Source organism: Thalassophryne amazonica, chromosome 12 (assembly GCF_902500255.1).
Source record: "Thalassophryne amazonica chromosome 12, fThaAma1.1, whole genome shotgun sequence".
NCBI classification, from domain to species: Eukaryota; Metazoa; Chordata; class Actinopteri; order Batrachoidiformes; family Batrachoididae; genus Thalassophryne; species Thalassophryne amazonica.
Window position 1 is genome coordinate 31081442 of NC_047114.1, and position 24350 is coordinate 31105791.

At 41.2% G+C, this 24350-nt stretch overlaps 2 protein-coding genes across 4 annotated transcripts in view; both read left to right on the forward strand.

Annotated features, from left to right (window-relative positions):
- The window catches only part of LOC117522504 (gastrula zinc finger protein XlCGF57.1-like), a 55420-nt gene that overhangs the window by 14331 nt on the left and 16739 nt on the right, over nt 1-24350 (forward strand). For all 3 annotated transcript variants that reach the window (XM_034183935.1, XM_034183936.1, XM_034183933.1), the window contains exon 4: nt 16743-16864. In XM_034183935.1, the coding sequence (XP_034039826.1) occupies nt 16743-16864 (122 nt within the window). The remainder of the gene's footprint in view (nt 1-16742; nt 16865-24350) is intronic.
- Nucleotides 16861-18642, forward strand: LOC117522519 (gastrula zinc finger protein XlCGF8.2DB-like). The gene has a single exon (XM_034183961.1). The coding sequence runs from the start codon at nt 17245-17247 to the stop codon at nt 18415-18417; it is 1173 nt and encodes a 390-aa protein (XP_034039852.1). The 5' UTR covers nt 16861-17244; the 3' UTR covers nt 18418-18642.

Sequence of the window (24350 nt, forward strand, 5' to 3'; positions counted from 1 at the left end):
GATGAATGAAGGAGTTCAGACGATAATTGCCTGTAACAACACGTGTGCATATCATTATTGGATTCGGTCAATGTGGAGCTTTTTGTGGTTTTGGACAGTTTGTTTGCACTCAGTTAGAGAAGAAAGGCAACTTTGAAGTAAGTGCTTTAAACTTTGTGCCTGCATACTGCACATTAACTCCGCGATTTGTAAGATGGCTGATGGAGATGACGTGTGGCGAGGATAAATTGGAACAGGCGAGAGCACGCAAGCTAACCGAGAAGGGCGTGGAGGAAAGATTACAATGGTTCATAGCATTGAGGAAACGAGCATTAGCAACTCTAACCATCCAAATTAAAGAGATAGAGGCATTGAAGTGTGACACTCAGTATGTGGAAAATGTTAATCTTAAGATGGAGAGTGATTTTGCACAGTCTCTAAACAAGTTTAATAGGCTCAGTAGTGAAGTTTGCAGTCTGCTGTCTGAAGATCAAAAAATTCTCAACCAAAATAATTGGTATGAACCTAAAATGGATCAGATAACAGACTTCATGAAAACAACTAAAACATGGCTGGCAGAAGTGCATGATTCCACAGAGGAGGAAAACTTGCAGTTAGATGAACCACCGGAAGTGGTTCATCTGGAAGTGATAAATGAACAAGATACTATTTTGCCCAGTGAGTGTTTCACAGATAGGGGCCAGTAATGTTGCAAAAGCACACTCATGTAAGTAACACCTCCAACACTTCATGTGTATTGTCCACACGTGCTCGTCAGGAAGCAGAACATGCTGCTCTACTGAAACGCGCAGCAGCACTGAAGAAATAACAACAGCTTGAATTCCAAGAAATTAGAATTAAAGCCGAAAAGAGCATTAGCTGAAAGTCAAGCAAAAATACAAGTGCTTAAAGAGTATGAAACATTGGAAGATGGCAGAAGTAGTCACGTGTCAGTGCAAAAATCAATCAGTGGGAACATAAAGAAAGAAAGAGTTAGCATATCGCTACCGCAACCTGCTACAATGAATGTTCAAGCACCAAGACAAGTGCAGCGCTCACGAATACCACAACTGCCACAGCCAGTCTCGAACCAAAGTCCTAGAACACAAACAGGGAATGACTGTGTCAGTCATGCAAAGGCAGAACGCAATTACTGAATTGCTTGTAAAACAACAGCAGCTTTCGCAGCTACCGACAAAGGACATCTCTGTGTTCAAAGGTGATGTGCTCCAGTTCAAGTCCTTCATGAGGGCATTTGAACGTGCCATAGAGCAGAAAACAGACAACGACCAAGATAAACTATACTTCTTGGAGCAGTTTACAGATGGTGAGCCCCAAGAACTCATTTGTAGTTGCACTCACAAGGCACCAAGCAAGAGCTATAAAGAAGCAAAGCAACTTCTGCATAAGCATTATGGAGATGAGCTTCGGATTGCCAGTGCCTACGTGGAGAAAGCACTCAAATGGCCACAAGTGAAGGCAGATAATGGGAAAGCGTTAAACGCTTATGCAATGTTCCTGATAGGATGTCGTAACTCTATGGAGGACATTGAATTTTTAGAAGAGATGGATAACCCTACCAATCTACGCACATTGATATCTAAACTGCCCTACAAAATGAAAGAACGTTGGCGAACAGAAGCTTTCGACCTCAAAGAACGACGTGGTCACATGGCCAGATTTACTGATTTGGTGAACTTCATAGACCGCCAAGCTAAGATCGCAATAGATCCGCTCTTTGGTGATATATCAGATGGCCGCTCGACCACAGCTGTCAAGACGAACCAAAAAGGAAGGCAGTCTGCAAAAAAGGAAGTTCGTGGAAGCAGTTCAATGTTGTTTCTGAAGCCAAAGAGCCTCAAGATAGGCCTGCTAGCAGTGGTAAAGCGGTGAATGCCTTTGAGAAACCATGTTTGTACTGTCAGCAGTCTCACTCTCTCGCCTCATGCAATAAGATCAAAGGTCAGCCCCATCAAGAACGAGTGGAATTCCTGAAATCAAAGGGTCTATGTTTTGGATGCTTGATTCCTGGCCATCTCAGCAAATCCTGTAAACGAAAAACAGAGTGCAAAGAATGTGGATTTAAGCACCCTGACATTCTGCACAAAGAGAAGGATGATAGCTCCGCCGTCGAGGCTCCCGTCACACAAGAGTCTTGCGGACTCACAGGGGCCGGAGAAGCTGAATGTGTGCTGTCGATAGTACCGGTGAAAGTCAAGTCGAACAATAGTGACCGGCATGTGGAAACGTACACCTTTCTAGACCTGGGAAGCACGGCAACATTCTGCACGGAAGACCTAAAAAGAAATTGAATGTGAAAGGGAAACCAACAAGGATACTTCTCAGCACCATGGGCCAAGATGCACCAGAAAAACAAAAGCTCATGAACAGTTTTGATCTGAACTGGAAGTGTGTGGGTTGGAGGACAGCATGTACGTTGAGTTGCCCAAGGTGTTTACTCACAGCAGCATACCTGTTCATGCTGGTAACATACCCAAGCAGTCAGATATCCAACAGTGGCCTTACCTCTGTGAAGTGAGCTTGCCAGAGATAGAAGCTGATGTAGGCCTACTTATTGGAGCTAACTGTTCAAGAGCAGTGGAGCCTTGGCGCATCATTACGCTGTCAAGACGGCTATTGGCTGGGTCGTGAATGGACCTATAAGAAAAAATGAAACCGAGAACGAATCACCTCATGCGTCTGTGAACAGAATCTCATTGGTGGAAATAGAGAACCTGTTGATCCAACAGTACAACACTGACTTCCCGGAACGCAATTATGATGACAAGGAAGAGCTGTCTCAGGAAGACAAACATTTTTTGGGGTCTGTAGAAAAGACAACAGTTTTTGAGAATGGGCATTACTGTGTTGGATTGCCACTCAGAAATGAGAAGCTTCAGATGCCTAACAATCATTGTGTGGCAGAGCAACGCATAGCGTCATTGCTCAGGAAATTCAAGAAGAGTCCTGAGTTCTTAGAAGATTACAAGGACTTCATGGAAGCAATCATTAGCAAGGGCTACGCGGTCCGGGTTCCAACACACCAACTGACCCGAGAGGACAACAGGGTGTTCTATATACCGCACAATGGAGTCTACCACCCAAAGAAAAAGAAGCTTCGGGTGGTATTTGACTGCACGTCCTCCTACCAAGATCGGTGTCTGAATAGTGAGTTGCTCCAAGGGCCCGACTTGACCAACATGTTGGTTGGTGTCCTTCTCAGATTCCGAGAGGAGCCTGTAGCAGTAATGGCAGACATTAAGTCAATGTTCTATCACGTTAATGTGCCAGAACGTGATGCAGACTTACTCTGCTTTCTTTGGTGGCCCAACGGCAGATTGGATGAGCCCATGGAGGAATTCCGGATGGCAGTGCACCTTTTTGGAGCCACTTCTTCTCCAAGTGTGGCCTCGTACGCACTGAGAAGAACTGCGGAGGATCGCAGAAACACTGCATCACCAGACGTGGTTCAGACAGTCCTGCACCATTTCTACGTAGATGACTGCCTGAAAAGTGTAGCCACAGATGAAGATGCAGTGAGACTGGTCAAGGATCTTCAAGTTTTGTGCAGCAGTGGAGGGTTCACCTTAACAAAGTGGATGAGTAACAGCAGAAAGGTGTTATTGTCAATCCCTGCAGAGCACAGAGCCACTGAAGTCAGAGACCTGGATTTACGACATGACACTCTACCAGTGGAAAGGACACTCGGTGTGCAGTGGGACACAGAATCGGATACTTTCACGTACAAAATAAAGCTGCAAGACAAGCCAGTGACCAGAAGAGGAATCTTGTGAATCATCAACTCCATCTACGACCCTCTTGGCTTTCTGGCTCCGGTTATCTTGCCTGCTAAGCTTTTGTTGAAAGATTTCTTTAAAGAACATCTTGGCTGGGATGAAAACATTGATGGAAAGCATGCTGAAGATTGGAGCAGATGGCTCAAAGATGTTACTTACCTTTCCAACTTTCATGTGAGTAGATGTTTGAAACCCACCAACTTTGGATGCACTACTGCAACGCAGTTACATAATTTTTTGGATGCCTCAGAGTACGCCTACGGCACTGTGTCTTACCTACTGCTGGAGAATGAGCATGGCGAGAAACACTGTGCTTTCCTTATGAGAAAATCAAGAGTGTCCCCACTGAAGAGAGTCACAATCCCTAGGCTTGAGTTGACCGCGGCGGTAGTCGCTGTGAATGTCGACAAGATGTTGCACCAAGAACTGCAAATTCCACTGCAACAATCTGTCTTCTGGACAGACAGCACTGCAGTGCTCAGATACATCGACAGTGAAATGGCACGTTTCAAAACGTTTGTTACTAACAGAGTTTCTTTGATCCGAGAAGCAACCAAGTCCTCACAATGGATGTATGTCAGAACAAATGAAAATCCTGCAGATCAAGCCAGCAGAGGCCTGAAGGCGAAGAGTTTGGTTGAAGGAGGAACGTGGATAAGTGGGCCAGATTTTCTACCAAATGAAAAGGATTGGCCGGAACAGTCTGTGCGAAAGAAGGAAAGCCTAAAAGATGACCCGGAGGTCAAGAACACGGTCGCTGTCCACACAGTCAAAGTTGAAGAAAGTATGGCACCAATGAACCAGCTACTTACCTATCACTTGGACTGGAATACATTGAAACGATCAATGGCTAGGATTGTAAAGGTAAAGGATGCTCTGAGGAAACGCAAAGAACGCAAAGAGGCGTTAAGAACAATCAGCCAAACTGAAATTGACCTTGAAAAACAAAGAAAAATGTTAGAACAACATATGAAGAAATTTCAAACCGAAAAGACATCACTTACCTTGGATGATCTGGACGCTGCCGAAACAGAAATAATATAGTTCAGTCAAAGACAGCACTTTGAGGAGGAAATCAAGGTCCTGCGGAAAGGAAGTCAACTCAGTCGCAACAGTTTGCTGTATAAACTGGATCCGATTCTTCAAGATGACACTTGAGAGTAGGTGGAAGACTTAACAAGTCTGCTATGCTGGAAAGTGCCAAACATCCAGTGATTCTTTCTAAACATAGCAAAGTTGCCACCTTGATCTTGAGGGACATGCATCAAAGAACAGGCCAATGTGGACGCAATTATGTGTTGGCAAAAATGAGACAGGCTTCCACAAGCCAATTCTGCAATCAGGAAGATCATCGGTCAATGCACGGTGTGCCGAAGGATGACTGGTAATGTTGGTGAGCAAAAGATGGCAAGCTTACCTGAAGATCGCCTCCTTCCAGACCAGCCTCCTTTCACGATCACCGGCGTCGATTACTTCGGCCCGTTTGAGGTAAAACTGGGCCAGGGTACTGTCAAGAGATACGGGGTAATGTTCACTTGCCTCACTGTCCAAGCCATGCACATCGAAGTTGCTGACAGCCTTGACACGGACTCCTGCATAAATGCCATTCGTCGTTTTATATGTAGGAGAGGTCAAGTTACCACCATGAGGTCAGACAATGGCACAAATTTTGTGGCGGCTGAACGAGAGCTAAGGGAAGCCATCCAATAGTTGGATCATGACAGAATTGAGAGAACCCTGCAACCAAAGGGAATAAGGTGGATATTCAACAGCCCAGCTGCCTCCCATCGGGGTGGGGTTTGGGAAAGGCAAATTTGCACTGTGCGAAGAATCCTCAATTCCCTACTGAAAGAACAATCAGTAAACGACGACTGTCTCCATACAGTAATGTGTGAAGTTGAAAGTATAATCAATGGCAGGCCGCTCACAAGCATTTCAGATGATGCCAATGACATTGAGCCGAATCATTTACTGCTTCTGAAGGCTCAGCCAACCCTGCGTCCAGGCATCTTCAGCAAAGATGACACCTACACAAGAAGAAGATGGAAGCAAAAATTTCATGACAGGTGACGTAGTGCTTTTGGTGGACAGTTCCTCCCCTCACAACTCCTGGGTCATGGGGAAGATAGTTGAAACACTGCCAGACTCAAGTGGAGCAGTGAGAAGAGTGAAATTGAAGACCAACACCAGCACGCTGGAATGACCTGTGAACAAGCTATGCCTGCTTCAAGAAGCTACGCCAGAAGACTAACGAAGAAGGACAAGTTGATATTTGTGGACATTCTTTAGTTTAAGTAGTTTGGCTCTTAATGTTTTAAGTTTATAATTGCTTAGTTTCCCAGCCTAACCAATTAGGGGCTGGATAATGTAAGAGCCAGTTAATGGGGAATTCATATACAATAATAATTTAGTTTAAAAATGTTTAAATGTGCTTAATTTTATTTTACGAAATTCATAATGAGTATATTTTCTAGAATGCATAACTTAGTAATGTAGAACTTTTACTGTGAAAGGTAAATTTGGCTTCCACTACGTAATGCGTCATTTTAATATTGCATGTACGCACGTTAAGGTCAGATTGCAGCTAGATACGATGGAAGCAACAGTTTTTGACCGATCTGTACCGAGCCTTTTAATTTCTTCTGTAAATGTATTATTTGAGTTCTCTAAGTAAACATTATAAAAATACTTGGGTTCAGTCGAGTGATTCAAATACTGGTTGTTAGACAAGCTGCAAAGGTGGTATAACGAACTTTGAAGACACAGAGTGCCACTACAGTTTTAATTTACAGATGAACATCAAAGATTTCTAAAGAATCATTTTTCAATTTAATTTCAATTTATTTTCATTTGTGTAGCGCCAAATCACAACAGAGTTGCCTCAAGGCACTTCACACAAGTAAGGTATAACCGTACTAACCCCCAGAGCAGCAGTGGTAAGGAAAAACTCCCTCTGAAGAAGAATCCTCAAGCAGACCAGACTCAAAGCGGTGACCCTCTGCTTGGGCCATGCTACATACATAAATTACAGATCAATTCACAAAATGAATATACGGGAAATGCTGTTGGTGCACAGGACAGGAGGGTCTCCAGCACAAATACCACACCCATCTCTGGATGGAGCTGCACCTTAAACAGAGAGAAAAAACAGAATCAGGCATCAGAAAGACAAATACAGTATAATTTGCCAGCATTACACAACAAGAAAAACAGGAAATATGAAGGTGATCGCCAGCCACTAGCCCTAAGCTTCACTAAAAGACCCAGAATTTAGGTAAAGTTGAGGCCGCGGCATGCTCCATTTCCTAATAAAATTAATTAAAAGAGCAAAAAACGTAGAACTATACTATGCCAGAATGCTAGTCATATGAAAGAGAAAATAAGTGCGTCTTAAGTCTGGACCTGAAAGTCTCCACAGAATCTGACTGTTTCACTGACGCAGGGAGATCATTCCACAGAACAGGGGCACGATAAGAGAAAGCTCTATGACCTGCATTCTTCTTATTTACCCTAGGGACACAGAGTAGTCCTGCACCCTGAGACCGCAAAGCCCAGGCCGGTACGTAAGGTTTAATTAGGTCAGCTAAGTCGGGAGATGCCAGTCAGTGAGCAATTTTATAGGCCAGTAACAGAATCTTAAAATCTAATCTCACTAATGTGGTCAAACTTTCTGCTTCGTGTCAAAAGTCTGGCTGCAGCATTTTGAACAAATTGGAGAGTCCTAATGCTAGACTGTGGTAAACCAGAAAATAGAACATTGCAGTAGTCCAGTCTTGAAGAGATGAAGGCATGGATCAGGGTCTCGGTATCAGCCATAGACAGAATGGAATGAATCTTCGCTATATTTTGCAGGTGGAAGAAAGCAGTCCTCGTAATGTTTCTAATGTGGAGGTTAAAGGACAATGTAGGATCAAAAATTACCCCAAGGTTCCTCAGTTTGTCAATGTGATGTATGATACATGAGCCTAGGCTAAGTGCTAACTGGTCAAATTGATGCTGATGTCTCCCTGGACCAAGAATCATCATTTCAGTCTTATCAGAATTTAAAAGTAGGAAGTTTCTAGACATCCAACTTCTCACTGATGCAAGGCAATCATCTAAGGATTTTATGTGAATGAGATTACCAGCAGTTATCGGCGTGTATAACTGAGTATCATCAACATGGCAGTTAAAGGTAATCACAAAATGCTGTAATATGCGCCCAAGGGGTGCTATATGAAGGGAGAAAAGCAGGGGGCCTAAGACGGACCCCTGCGGAACACCAAATTTCATGTCACTAAGGTTAGAGGTAGTGTTACTGTACAAAACACAGTGAGAATGACTGGTCAAGTATGGCTTCAACCATGCAAGGGCACTCCCATGATTTTCCAGCCTATCAAGTACAATATGATGATCCACGGTATCAAATGCAGCAGATGATGATAATAATAATAATAATAATAATAATAATAGCACCAGAGCCATAGTGATGTCCGAATCCATTGCAAGCAGAAGATCATTCACCACTTTAGTGAGAGTCATCTCTGTGGAATGATATTTTCTAAAAGCAGACTGAAGTGGCTCAGAGAGATTATGCTCAGTAAGATAGTCCACGAGCTGCCGTGACAACACTTTTTCCAGAATTTTAGAGCAAAGTGATAGATTTGATATCGGCTGATAGTTTTTCAATACGCTAGGGTCAAGATCAGGTTTCTAAGTAATGGTTTAATCACTGCAGATTTGAAACATTTAGGAACAGATCCAGAAGTTAATGATTAATGATTTCCAGCACAGTCGGCCTAAGAGTGGGCCACAGGTCCTTAAACAGTTTTGTTGGTATAGGATCAAATATACAAGTTGTGCTTTTTGTTGACGTTACGAGTTTCGTCAGCATGCCTAGAGAGATACTCTCAAATTTTGTAAATCTAAGTAATACCTCAGTAATGGCGCCCACCTCAATAGCAGGGTGTATTAGCTGGGTTAAGGCATGCTGGAATATGTTTAACCTGATGTCTTCTATTTTCTTCTCAAAGTAATCCAGGAAATCTTCTGCTGTAAAAGGAGAGCGAATGACAGGTAGTCGTCCATGAATAAGTGTTGCCACCTTGTCAAACAAGAAGTGTGAGTTATGCTTGTTTTTGTTGATCAAATCAGAGTAATAAGTCTGCTTTGTAGCCAGTAATGCATGCTTATAGTCTAAGATAGCATCATGCCATGCAAGGTGGAATACTTCTAATTTTGAACTACGCCGTTTCCGTTCTAGACCTCTAGCCTTATGCTTGAGGTCACGCAGGTAAACATTGAACCAAGGTGACTGTGTTTTGGGGGAGCCCGGTTTTAACACAGGTGGTGAGTGTAGTTTTGAGAACTAAACTATCCACAAGACTGTCTACTGATTGGGTATTTGCCAAATGTGAAGCTAATACATCAGGCAGTCTAGCTTCGAATTCAGTCTTAGTTGAGGAGTTGATGCATCGCCGTAGTGATATACAGTGGGTAAAATAAGTATTTGACCCCCTGTCACTTTTGCAGGTTTTCCCACCTACAAAGAATGGAGAGGTCTACAATTTTTATCATAGGTACACTTCAACTGTGAGAGACAGAATCTAAAAAAAAAATCCAGAAAATCACATTGTATGATTTTTAAATAATTAATTTGCATTTTATTGCATAAAATAAGTATTTGGTCCCCTACCAACCAGCAAGAATTCTGGCTCTCACAGACCTGTTAATTTTTCTTTAAGAAGCCCTCTTATTCTGCACTCTTTACCTGTATTAATGGCACCTGTTTGAACTTGTTACCTGTATAAAAGACACCTGTTCACACACTCAATCAATCACACTGTCCACCATAACCAAGACCAAAGAGCTGTCTAAGGACACCAGGGACAAAACTGTAGACTTGCACAAAGCTGGGATGGACAACAGGCAAGCAGCTTGGTAGAAGACAACAACTGTTATGATTATTTATTAGAAAATGGAAGAAACACAAGATGACTGTCAATCTCCCTCGGTCTGGGATTCCATGCAAGATCTCACTTTGTGGGGTAAGGATGATTCTGAGAAAGCTCAGAACTACACAGGAAGACCTGGTCAATGACCTGAAGAGAGCTGCGACCACAGTCACAAAGATTACATTAGTAACACATGATGCTGTCATGGTTTAAAATCCTGCAGGGCAGCAAGGTCCCCCTGCTCAAGCCAGCACATGTCCAGGCCCGTTTGAAGTTCACCACTGACCATCTGGATGATCCAGAGGAGGCATAGGAGAAGGCCATGTGGTCAGATGAGACCAGAATAGAGCTTTTCGGAATCAACTCCACTTACCATGTTTAGAGGATGAGAACAACCCCAAGAAAACCATCCCAACCGTGAAGCATGGGGGTGGAAACGTCATACTCTGGGGGTGCTCTTCTGCAAAGGTGACACGCCGACTGCACCGTATTGAAGGGAGGATGGATGGGGTCATGTATTGTGAGATTTTGGCAAACAACCTCCTTCCCTCAGTAAGAGCACTGAAGATGGGTCATGGCTGGGTCTTCCAGCATGACAATGACCGCAAACACACAGCCAGGGCAAATAAGGAGGGGCTCCGTAAGAAGCATTTCAAGGTCCTGGAGTGGCCTGGCCAGTCTCCAGACCTGAACATAATAGAAAATCTTTGGAGGGAGCTGAAACTCCAAACCTGAAAGATTTGGAGAAGATCTGTATGGATGAGTGGACCAAAATCCCTGCTGCAGTGTGTGAAAACGTGGTCAAGAACTACAGGAAACGTCTGACCTCTCTAATGGCAGACATGTTTCTGTACCAATTGTTAAGCTCTGTTTTTCTAGGGGGTCAAATACTTATTTTATGCAATAAAATGCAAATTAATTATTTAAAAATCATACAGTGTGATTTACTGGATTTATTTATTTATTTTTTTTTTTTAAGATTCTGTCTCTCACAGTTGAATTGTACCTACGATAAAAATTACAGACCTCTCCATTCTTTGTAGGTGGGAAAACCTGCAAAACTGACGGGGTCAAATACTTATTTTCCCCACTGTTCAAACTGATGGTCAAACTGATAAACTTTATTGTTTTTGTGCAAATATTTGCTCATTTTGAAATGGATGCCTGCAGCATGTTTCAAAAAAGCTGGGACAGTGGCATGTTTACCACTGTTACATCACCTTTCCTTCTAACAACACTCAAGCATTTGGGAACTGAGGACAATAATTGTTGAAGGTTTGTAGGTGGAATTCTTTTCCATTCTTGTTTGATGTACGACTTCAGTTGTTCAACAGTTCGGGGTCTAAATTGTTGTATTTTGCGCTTCATAATGCGCCACACATTTTCAATTGGCGACAGGTCTGGACTGCAGGCAGGCCAGTCTAGTACCCATACTCTTTTACTATGAAGCCACGCTGTTGTAACGTGCAGAATGTGGCTTGGCATTGTCTTGCTGAAATTAGCAGAGACGTCCCTGAAAAAGACGTTGCATGGATGGTGGGATGTGTTACTCCAAAACCTGGATGTACCTTTCAGCATTGATGGTGCCATCACAGATGTGTACGTTGCCCATGCCATGGGCTCTAGCACACCCTCAAACCATCACAGATGCTGTCTATTGAACTTTGTGCTGGTAACAATCTGGATGGTCTTTTTCCTCTTTTTTTTTTTTTTTTTTTCCGGAGGACAAGACATCCTTGATTTCTAAAAACAATTTGAATTGTGGACCCATCAGACCACAGCACACTTTTCCACTTTGCGTCTCTCCATTTCAAATGATCTTGTGCCCAGAGAAGGCGGCGGCGTTTCTGGATGTTGTTGAAAACTACAGTCGCAGAAACTTTTAAATTTTGATGTGAGTTCATGCATTTTAAGGCTGAAATTAATGAACACTAAGACTTTACAAAATTGCCATTAGTTTAAACTTTTTTGCATTTCAGTTTTTGTTTGAACGTTTATGTTGAACTTACTTTTTACATAACTTTTTGTGTTACTTATTTACGTTATTCATTGTTGAGCATGTCAGTAACACTTGTGCAGAATAACATTAAAAGTGTTAAATTGTTACTGTTTAACGTGTTTTTGTTTCAATTTTCATGATTTTTTTTTAAAAGTTGGAACTGACCTTGTGTCTGTGGCTATGTGGGAACAAAGCATCTCTTCCTTTTATTTTTCTCATAGAACCTATCTCTCACCCTTAATTCTTTCTCATCTAGTTCCCTCTTATGACCAATTCCTTTAGCATGTTTTTTCTGGCTGTTGTCCAGGTTTGGTTGGTTGTAATTTAAACAGATTCAAATTTCATTCATTCAAAGCATTCTGTTCTATTTGCCTCTTCTTCGTTTGCCTCCCACGCCGAGAATTTAAAGGTGCTCACGAAGATTGCCGAAGATTGGTAACAGAACTTCTTCTTTTGAGTTTATTAGCAGTTTGCAAACCAACTTGGTGCATTACCGCCACCAGCTGTTGGGTGTGGAGCATTAATAGATTATCTCTCACTCACTCATCTTCATCCGCTTATCCATGACTGGGTCGTGGGATTAATGGATTCTGATATATGCAATATTAATAAGTAATTGTGGAGAATGAGGGAGGGGAGAAAAAAAACTGCAGGAAATTACATTGAACTATATTCTTTTGAAAAATCCGTTTAATACATTTCTTTGACCTGAAATCCCATTTCCTCAGTGGAGCGTGCATGAGACTCTGTGGGAACATGGTGTGAGACAAAAACGTCGAGGACTCACTGACGTTTGATGACACGGAGATTTGACTTTGCCATCGGAAAAAAATGGTAAAATAAGTAAATTTTTCTGAATATTTGTAATGGCCCGAGTGGACCATCGTTTTATAAATTGTACTGGCCCGACAGTGGGCCAAATTGCCGCCGGGCTAGCGGGCAAATGGCAATGTCGAGCCCTGTTGTAAGACTTCATTGGTGATTAGATTGCATTGCTGAGTCATCAAGCTTTTTCCCGTTTTTGAAATTCAACCAAATGCAACAGAGTATGAAAATTTCAAAGTTAGTCATGGCTGAACTTTTTTGATCAAATGTCTTGATTTGCATTGGCATTGCTTGGCCTTCTCCAGCTGCTGAACACTCAAGCACCTGTGCGCTGGATCAATTCAGTTTAGTTCAGTTTATTTTGTTTATGTAGTGCCAAATCACAACAAAGCTGCTTCAAGGCGCTTCACACAAGTAAGGTCTAACCTTACCAATCCCAAGAGCACGCACACAGGCGACAGCGATAAGGAAAACTTCCTCTGATAATAATAGAGCTCTCAAGTTGAGATACGCTCAAGGAGTTATTTTCCATAGAATTTTGTCTTGCAGGTCATAGCGGTGAAATGTTGGAGAATGTCATGCATTAGCGAGAGAGGGTGACATGTTGAGTCTCACGGCAAATGCGTGAGACTTTAAAGCCTAAGTCTCACTCCAAATTAGTGAGGCTTGAGAGCTCTGTAATAAGCGAAGTGCGCAACGCATCTGCGCATGCGTGGGTCAAATGTGGGTAAAAATCCCAGCTACCACACTCACACTGCTCCCATTGAATTTCATATACAGTAGCATTAGCGGACTGTAAAAGTTAAGGCTTACAGGGATTGTTTCAAAGGCTTTAAGCCTTAAGCGACGCATACAATAATGACAGGGGCGCATTGTGCTGTTTTCAAATGCTCGAACGGAATTTATAGGCTTGAAAGTTGGCTGAAAACACACAATTGCAAAGCTCTGCCGAGTCCACACAAAGACAGAAAGAAGAAGAAATGTGGTCATAAACCTCCGTTCATTCTACACAATGTCACCACAGAAAAGAAAGATCCAGACGGACGTAAAAGATGAACTAAAATTGTGAGATTCTTGCACACATTTATTTTGTCAATATCCTGAAACTGTGCCGCCGTTTTCGTGCATCGGTTTATGACTGTAATGTCGCGCCATGAATGACGTGGCGCGTAATATTGTAAAATTGACATGTTCTACAACCCCTGGCAATAATTATGGAATCACCGGCCTGGGAGGATGTTCATTGTTGTTTAATTTTGTAGAAAAAAGCAGATCACAGACATGACACAACACTAAAGTCATTTCAAATGGTAACTTTCTGGCTTTAAGAAACACTCTAAGAAATCAGGAAAAATAATTGTGGCAGTCAGTAATGGTTACATTTTAGACCAGGCAGAGGGGAAAAAAATATGGACTCACTCAATTCTGAGGAATAAATTATGGAATCACCCTGTAAATTTTCATCCTCAAAACTAACACCTGCATCAAATCAGATCTGCTCATTAGTCTGCATCTAAAAAGGAGTGATCACACCTTGGAGAGCTGTTGCACCAAGTGGACTGACATGAATCATGGCTCAAACATGAGAGATGTCAATTGAAACAAAGGAGAGGATTATCAAACTCTTAAGAGGGTAAATCATCATGCAATGTTGCAAAAGATGTTGGTTGTTCACAGTCAGCTGTGTCTAAACTCTGGACCAAATACAAACAACATGGGAAGGTTGTTAAAGGCAAACATACTGGTAGACCAAGGAAGACATCAAAGCGTCAAGAGAGAAAACTTAAAGCAATATGTCTCAAAAATCGAAAATGCACAACAAAACAAATGAGGAACGAATGGGAGGAAACTGGAGTCAACGTCTGTGACCGAACTATAAGAAACCGCCTAAAGGAAATGGGATTTACATACAGAAAAGCTAAACGAAAGCCATCATTAACACCTAAACAGAAAAAAACAAGGTTACAACGGGCTAAGGAAAAGCAATTGTGGACTGTGGATGACTGGATGAAAGTCATATTCAGTGATGAATCTCGAATCTGCATTGGGCCAGGTGATGATGCTGGAACTTTTGTTTGGTGCCGTTCCAATGAGATTTATAAAGATGACTGCCTGAAGAGAACATGTAAATTTCCACAGTCATTGATGATATGGGGCTGCATGTCAGGTAAAGGCACTGGGGAGATGGCTGTCATTACATCATCAATAAATGCACAAGTTTACGTTGATATTTTGGACACTTTTCTTATCCCATCAATTGAAAGGATGTTTGGGGATGATGAAATCATTTTTTAAGATGATAATGCATCTTGCCATAGAGCAAAAACTGTGAAAACATTCCTTGCAAAAAGACACATAGGGTCAATGTCATGGCCTGCAAATAGTCTGGATCTTAATCCAATTGAAAATCTTTGGTGGAAGTTGAAGAAGATGGTCCATGACAAGGCTCCAACCTGCAAAGCTGATCTGGCAACAGCAATCAGAGAAAGTTGGAGCCAGATTGATGAAGAAGTACTGTTTGTCACTCATTAAGTCCATGCCTCAGAGACTGCAAGCTGTTATAAAAGCCAGAGGTGGTGCAACAAAATACTAGTGATGTGTTGGAGCGTGCTTTTGTTTTTCATGATTCCATAATTTTTTCCTCAGAATTGAGTGATTCCATATTTTTTTTTCCCTCTGTATGGTCTAAAAAAGTAACCGTTACTGACTGCCACAATTTTTTTTCCTGATTTCTTATAGTGTTTCTTAAAGCCAGAAAGTTGCCATTTGAAATGACTTTAGTTTTGTGTCATGTCTGTGATCTGCTTTTTTTCTACAATATTAAACAACTGAATGAACATCCTCCGAGGCCGGGGATTCCATAATTTTTGCCAGGGGTTGTATAAACAAACTGCATGCATGCACATATCATTGTATGTCTGTCAACTTATCAAAACAATGTGACACCAAAGAAGTTATGTGAGATTCACCTTCATTGTCGTCATTATGAAGCCGGCAGCGTAGCGATTTCTCATCCCTGCTTACCAAATATTCTGCAGTATCCACAGTTTCAGTCTTGAAGGCAACTAACTGACGGATGGTTAGACTTCAAGGGGTCGAAATTGTTTGTCTCCAACTAATCAGTTTTCGACAGCGGCTCTCTCTTCGACACTAACGGTAGTTTCTGTAACAATGCAGCACATGCAAGCACAGCCAGCTCTTCTTTACGCTTCTGTCCACTGCCGTACGTAGTCCTGGTTGTAACAGGCAATCCGCGGAGCTTACAAAAACACTTTAAATCGTCAACTTTCCAGAGGTTGAAATGATCCAAAACACAGCACTCCTCACTGCTTTCCGCCGCCATAGCTTGTGGGTTGGTAGTCGAACAGTTTAGCCTACCCATAATGCACCACGCGGCCTGAGATGCACACTTCGCTTATTAGGAAGAAACCTCAAGCAGACCAGACTCAAAGGGGTGAGGCACTGCTGAGGCCATTCTAACAGTTACAAGGATTATACAAAGTTTTACAAAGCTGAAGAAACAGAAAACAGGTAATCAAGCAACATAGCAAAATGTGCAACATTCCATCCCATAATGTGCAATATTTATAATTTTTAACAATGTATATAATAACATACTTATTCTGCAATGTACATACTATCTTGGACCGTGCACTTTACAGTCTGTTTACATCGTATATATATTTTTTGATACTCATTATTTGATATTGCTGCTTTTCTTTCTTACTTGCCTGCACTGATTTGGAGTTGGCTCTTAATCTTGTTGTATATCGTATAATGACAATAAAAGGCATTCTATTCTATTCAAAAGAAAAGATGATGAATTTGATAAGTCCACACAGGAGTTTGCACCACAGGCAGGGGTCATCCAGCATTCGTCATACTGCCGGTGGGCCTGTTCCTGGTACAACACAATTTAGTGTGTTTTAAAAAAAAAATAATAGCCAGATTATTTAACAGGAACTTGCACTGCACTCAGCTGTTATTGATGATGTAAATTCTGTCCAGTTGTATCCTATCAAGGTAAAAATTGGTTTGATTAATTTGCACTAATCATCACATGTGAAATAAATTCTCCCTGATGTGTATTTTCCATACTAACCATTCCATCAGGGTAACAATTTACTGCAGTCAGGTCACACTCACCACTCTGTAGCGTTACTTTTTGTGAATGTTTTTCTAAATGTTACCAGTTCATTGGTTCTACAGACATGAGCAGGTTGTTGCTGATTAAAGAAGAAATTTGTCCTAAAACAAACAGGAGTGGAATTTTAAGTGTTGACCAGGAGGACATTAAAGAGGAACAAGAGAAACTCTGGATCAGTCAGCAGGGACAGCAGCTTCACCAGCTGGAGGAGCATGATACCACTAAGTTCCCTCTCGCTGCTATCCATGTGAAGAGTGAAAATGATGAAAAACCACGATCACAGATGTATCAAAGCCAGAGTGAAGACAGAGTGCAGGGGCTGGACCTATAGCCAGCAGCTCAACTGTACCAGAACACTAACAGCACCAAAGTGATGGAGAGGACTCTGGAGGGCCACATTCAGCCAGGAATTTGGGGCAAGATAGTCTATTACAACTAAATACCAACGGTAGTTCTGAAACAGAGCGCAACAACAGACATGCTTGGAAACAGACCAGAGACCTTTGTTCAGGTTTAAACTGTCAGACAAATAACAATGTCTCTGTTCGTCCTCACAGGTGTATTATGACTAAGAAATGGTTTCATTCTTCTCAGTGTGGTAAAGCATGTAGTCACATGAACTATTTAAAGCAACAAAAGGGAAGCCAAGAAAGTGAAAAACAATTTAGCTGTTCTGGGTGTGGTAAAAGATTTGGACAGAAGTGCAATCTGATTGCACATATGAGAATTCATACAGGAGAGAAACCATTTGCATGTTCTGTGTGTGGTAAAAGGTTTGGACGAAAGGGTAATCTGATCACTCACATGAAAATTCATACAGGAGAGAAAACATTTGCCTGTTCTGAGTGTGGTACAAAATTTAGAAACAACTGCACTCTGATCAGACACATGAGAATACATTCAGGAGAGAAACCATTCGCGTGTTCTGAGTGTGGTACAAGATTTGGACAGAAGGGCACTCTGATCACGCACATGAAAATTCATACAGGAGAGAAAATATTTGGCTGTTCTGAGTGTGGCAAAAGATTTGGACTGAAGGGCAGTCTGATGTCACACATGAGAATTCATACAGGAGAGAAACCATTTGCATGTTCTGAGTGTGGTACACGATTTGGACATAAGAGCAATCTGATTGCACACATGAGAGTTCATACAGGAGAGAAAATATTTGTGTGTTCTGAGTGTGGTACAAGATTTGGACATAAGAGCAGTCTGATCACACACATGAGGATTCATCGAGGAGAGAAACCATTTGCGTGTTCTCAGTGTGGTAAAAGATTTGGACGAAACAGCAATCTGTTTGCACACATGAAGATTCATACGGAAGAGAAACCATTTGTATGTTCAGAGTGTGGGAAAAAATTTGGACAAAAGGACCACCTGGTCAGACACACAAGAATTCATGCAGGAGAGAAAACATTTGCATGTTCTGAGTGTGGTACCAGATTTGGACATAAGAGAAGTCTGACTGCACACATGAGAATACATAGAGAAGAGAAGCCGCTTGCCTGTTCTCACTGTAGTAAAAGATTTAGACGTAATGGCAACCTGATCTCGCACATGAAAAGTCATACTGGAGAGAAACCATTTGCGTGTTCTGAGTGCGGTAAAAGATTTGTACAAAAAGGCCATCTGACCAAGCACATGAGAATGCATCCAAGAGAGAAACCTGGCTCTCAGGCTTTATTCACGCTGCCAGTTCAAATTGGATTTATTGCATATCTGATTCAAAGCTGATCTCACAGGTTAACTGTCTACATTATGTGTGGCAGGTCCAATTTCTATGTCCGCATTGCGGTCCTCATCTGCTGTGTAGTCCACATTGATTGCTATTGTAATGAAAGTCACGCACAAATAGTTACAAGACTTCTGTCCAGTGTCCTAATATTGCAACTACAAAGCTATGACACAGGATATGGACTTGTGCTATATCAGCATGCAGACTTGTGTCATATCAACATACAGATCCATATCTGATCTGCTGTGGTGATGCCAAGTGAAGGAGAGAAGTTGTAAGAACTTACGTTTAAAATGACACAAGGAGTTTTGTCAGGTGACAGCCCAACACGCAATTTGAGTGGGAGGTGACATCACACGTGTATTTGGAATAAAGACAAAATAATGTGGACAGACTGAGCAGCAATTAAAATTGTACTGCACAAATCCACCAATATCTGAGACTTATACGTGTGTGAGGCATGTAGCTGAGCATTCTTTTCGGAAGTGATTATAGAGGTTAATTTGAACTTTCGTGTGTCTGCATGTGTGCCTGCCTGCTTGTGCATGACCACCCCGCCCTATGGTACTTTCTGCAGCAACAAGAACAAACCAGGTGCTTTATCTTTAATGAGGAGGAAAGACAGGAAGAGATTATTTAAGTCACCTGGTTTTGATCATTTAAACATGAATAATTTGTGTGATATTACAGCAGTGGTGGGCACAGCTAACCAAAACGTTAGCTCGATAACTGTTAATCCACTAACTGAGAAGTTAACTTTTATAAAGCTAAACTGATAAACCCCTAAAAAATTTAGCAAAAGTTACAGCTAAAAGCTAAACTTTTAGTATTGACTCCAGTACACTGGCAGCTACTGATAGTTCTGAGGAAATTCAAAAGCAGTCAAAAACAACAACGAGCCAGCACTTCTAAGATCAGCCTTCTCTCAGCGAAAGAGACCTGATGACAAAGAAGGAAGGAGAGAGAGAAAAGTTAATTTATTTTCACAGCCATAACGTGCAGATGTGCCGGAGGAGTCATGAACAGCAACGCAGTTTTGTCTTATTGTTAACATTTTAAACTAATTCCAGACAGGTTTTGAAATTAACATCACCTCAGTCATTTTTGCAAAGTGGGAATATCAGCTATGTTTTAGCTTTAAAGTAATGCATGCATTTGAAGGTTTTGGCATTTACAGACACATGCCAAAAGGCATTATGGGAAAATGGAGCTTCCTGTCATCAGTGGTTGGTCAGTTTATAAAAACCAACACACAAGTTACTGTAATGTGTGTGTTGGTTTTCACAAATAAATCTGTATTTGTAAATATGTCATGTTTTCATTTGTGAAAAAAAAGCAATTTAAAAACTGAAAATTCTGTTTAAGTGATTCAGCAGCACATATAGTAAATGTGTGGAAAATTGGTATTCACACTGCCATCTTCTGGATTATTAAAGGGATCATATTGTTAAAAAAATTAGAAGCAATCCCAGTCACAAATGTTGAACGAAACAAAAGCTAGTGTTTTCATGTCATGTTTGTAGCAGTGTATCGTACTGTCCCCTCTTAACCCCTTTGCTGTTCAGCATATATACAGAAGCAATGGTAAAGTAGACAGAGTCGGTAACTGACTGTGTAAAGTTTGGGGGATACCCAACACAAACATGAGATTTACAGATGACCACGCAGTGACTACCAACACAGAAGAAGGGCTACAACATATGATGGACAAAGTAACTGAAGTGGTGTGAAGATATGGGATGAAGTTAAATCCCAAAAAGACAAAGGTGATGAAATTAGCAAGAAAAACATCTAGGATTAATATTACAGTTGATGGGGAATCTCAAGAACAAGTGAAAACCTTCAAATATTTTGGAAGCACACTGGTTGAGGATGATAGATGCTCTGTTAAAGTTTGTACAAGAACTGCATTGGCCAAAGCTGCATTCAACAAAAGGAAAGATCTTACACAAGGTCTCAGCATAAATGTAAAAACGATGAAGACTCTCATGTGGAGTGTACTCCTATATGGAGCAGAGACATGGACTCTGTCAAAAGGATGATTGTAAGAGATTAGAAGCATTTGAAATGTGGCGTTGGAGATGATTGAGAAAGATAAATTTGAAAGAGTATGTAATGAAGAGGTTTAAGGAGAATAGGGGGAACAGAAAGGTTTAATTCAGGTAATAACAGGAAGTAAACATGGCTTGCACACATATTTGGACATGACAGCCTCCTCAACTACTACTGCTGTGGGCAGAATCGATCAAGACCAAGAGGAGGTTAGTGTCCATTGCTTCTTCAGGCAGGAGAACAGGGACTGTACTCTTATTTCAAAGCAAAGGAAGTCAATAGAGAAGTCTGATAATGATGAATTTTAGACCTGCCAAAGCCAGATGACTTGAAGAAGAATCTACAACCCCTGGCAAAAATTATGGAATCACCGGCCTCGGAGGATGTTCATTCAGTTGTTTAATTTTGTAGAAAAAAAGCAGATCACAGACATGACATAAAACTAAAGTCATTTCAAATGGCAACTTTCTGGTTTTAAGAAACACTATAAGAAATCAGGAAAAAAATTGTGGCAGTCAGTAACGGTTACTTTTTTAGACCAAGCAGAGGGAAAAAATATGGAATCACTCAATTCTGAGGAATACATTATGGAATCACCTTGTAAATTTTCATCCCCAAAACTAACACCTGCATCATATCAGATCTGCTCGTTAGTCTGCATCTAAAAACGAGTGATCACACCTTGGAGAGCTGTTGCACCAAGTGGACTGACTGATTTCTTATAGTGTTTCTTAAAGCCAGAAAGTTGCCATTTGAAATGACTTTAGTTTTGTGTCATGTCTGTGATCTGCTTTTTTTCTATAAAATTAAACAACTGAATGAACATCCTCCGAGGCCAGTGATTCCATAATTTTTGCCAGGCGATGTATATAATAGCCAGGTGGCCTCTGTGTGAGTGTATGCGTGCATGCATGTGTAACGCTTCGATCACTTAAAAACTGGGGAGAGCTGACATTTGTTGTTTGGTATGATTATGTATTTGGGTCAAGGATGAACACTGCGAAAACGGAAAGTTTGCTAGGACATGGAAGACTAGGAATTTTTACATACTTGTACATAATAAATAAAATGCGGGACTGTAAAAATATTTGACATGAAACCCAAACAATAAGTTTGATTAAAATGTATCTGGCAGTATGTGGCACCTTTAACGTGGTGAAATCAGTTTTTATAAAGTCATTGACTCAGCATTGGTTTCAGGTCCATCCTTTGATGAAACCTTATCCCAAACACTATCACCTTGTTCTTCAGTGGCTTTAGGTGTACTTGACTGGGGGCTGCTCTGTCACTCCTGTACATTTGACTGAACTGTCTTTGCTTCTTTGCCAAACACTTCTTCAATCCTTGACCACACAGTCAGCGTTGTTACGGCGTCCTCTGTTGTCTAAAAACAAAGAATATTGTAAATATTGAAATATAACTTAAGCAATAGCCAAAAATGAAGCAGAGCAGCACTGCAATACCATAAGTGTCCAAGCTGGTCCCCTGAAGTCCCCATTTTGGTTAAAATATAAATCGGTGAACAGGCCCAGATTGAGCAGCTCATCTCTTGGCTGATCCAGGACCTGGATGATTTTGCTGAGCTGGAGAGAGAATATATCCAATTAAATCAGCTGACATTCTACTTTGTTTTCTCTGGGTTTTGATATTTGTCTGTGAGACATTGTGAAATTAAACCGAGCTCCATCACATTACTCACCAGTTTGTGCGAAAGAGGTTCCTGCCCAGATACAAGGAGGCAATGACACATTTGAGGCTCCATATGTCAATGGCCTCAGTGATGGGGAGGTCGAGTACAACCTTTGGAGCCCTGACGATGGAAGATAAGACAGAAATTACAATGTGTAAAGGATAAAACATCTGATGATATGAAACCACAAGATATGACTAATAACCACTGAGAACTGTGAATTTCTATGTTAAATTAATGATAACCTCAGCTGTCATTTAGGGAATAACCCTGTTGTGTCTGATCATTTGCGGATGTTAATGCTGGATTTTACACTTGCAAATATCCATTTTACCTCCTCCTTTTGCAACCTTAAAATCCAGCATTAACGTCCGCAAATCATCAGACACAAGGGGGCTATTCCCATTCTAATCCAATTCCATTGTTTGCACGGTTTATTTTTCTGTAAGTAATTCGACCTGGATCCGTGTTTTCAGCTTTCAAGACCGCGGCGAAGCTTACTGTAGCAACAGCGTCTCAGCAGACCCACAGATTTCTCCATCTCTTCAACTGCATTGAGTCTGTATCAGAATCCACATCAATACTTTCGTATGGTAGCTTAAATTCACCCATTTCGGCATCATCATCGCTCTGCCAGTTTTGCTTGCTCTCAGCTAACAGTGCCATTATTGACATCTGTGTAGCAATGCGCGTGATCAGGATGCAGAGTAATACATCAAATGTGAAACGATTAAATATTTTGCCACCGACAACGCGATATTTTATGGTCTGAAATCTCACACGATTAATCAAGCAGATTTGCGGAACAAATGTAATTGGATTAGAATTATACAGTTAAAACACAAACTGTCCAGGATGAACCCACCTGTAACTCACAGGCTGAGATGTCATGTTCAAACTGACATGGTCAGGTGGAATCGCCAAACCAAAGTCAATTAATTTGACTTGGTATGGCTTTTCCACATGATCCACGAACATGATGTTGTCCATTTTGATGTCTGTGTGGATCACACCAGTGCTCTTCAGGGCATCCAGAGCTTGCAGCATCTGCAGAGAAAGAAAGGGAACAAGTTTATTTGTGTTGCATTATTTTGTACAGGCTCAACATATGTAGGATCTCATGAGTTTGAGATCTGGAGTCCAAAAGGGATTTGGCCCAAAATATAAATTAAATAGGCCTGATGCTAGTGGGTGGGATGGATGTGCAAGGCTGCAATTTTTTTTCTCCCAACTAACAGATCAATTGCAGTCATTTCCGTGGTTCTGATTGGTTGTCACCTTAATACACTTTCAACCAAAAAAAAAAAAAAAAAGACATTGCTCTACAGTACTTCAATTAAACCTTTGTCTCCATTATCTCTACTGACAGTGAGTCTTTGGCATTTTATTTTATGTGCATCCAGTGTGGTGTATTAAGTACAGATCTTAGACATTGGAGCTTTCATTTTTATTGGGTCAGATGAACAAGACTTTATCCATGGTGGACTCAGGGGCGGCGCCAGGGGGGCATTTGTTGGCGCTATAGCTCTCGGATAAGGCATAGCACCTCCAAGAAATTAATGGCTCATTTATTATTTTCATTTCATTTCATCTCATATTTTTAAGGACTTGTCCACACTGAAACTGAACTTTGACTTTACTATCTTTATCTTTGTCATTTCCAAAAAGTGTTCCATTCAGTGTTTGACAGATCCAGTGAAACCACTTGACAATGCTGTAGTACATATGTCAGGTCTGTATGTGGCTCTGTAAAGCATCCACAAAAACCGGAGAAGATGTGGAGCTACTCAATGTAGCAAATGAAGCTAGAACTTTACAAAGCGCTACACAGAGTAAATAAAGTCTTTTAATCTGACATGTTGTGCAGCTTCATCATCACAGCTGAAAACTGTTCTCCACCCTTGTTTTGGAAGATGATGTCTGGAAATATGTTAATTCCCTATTATGGAAATTACTTGTGAATAAAGTCAAGGTTTTTAAATAAGTCCTCAGTGTTAGTCTGCTCTGGGTGTTTCTCAGCCTGAGCTGGAGGACGCCAGTGCTTTGTCCCACCAACAACAAGAAGAAAAAATAACTTATCTTAAATTACACTGTTAAATTACACTGTTAAGAGCAACAACATGATGTCATTCATTAGAAGCCGCTGAGGGTACAGATTCAGAGCTACAGTACCTTCCAAAAGTATTGGAA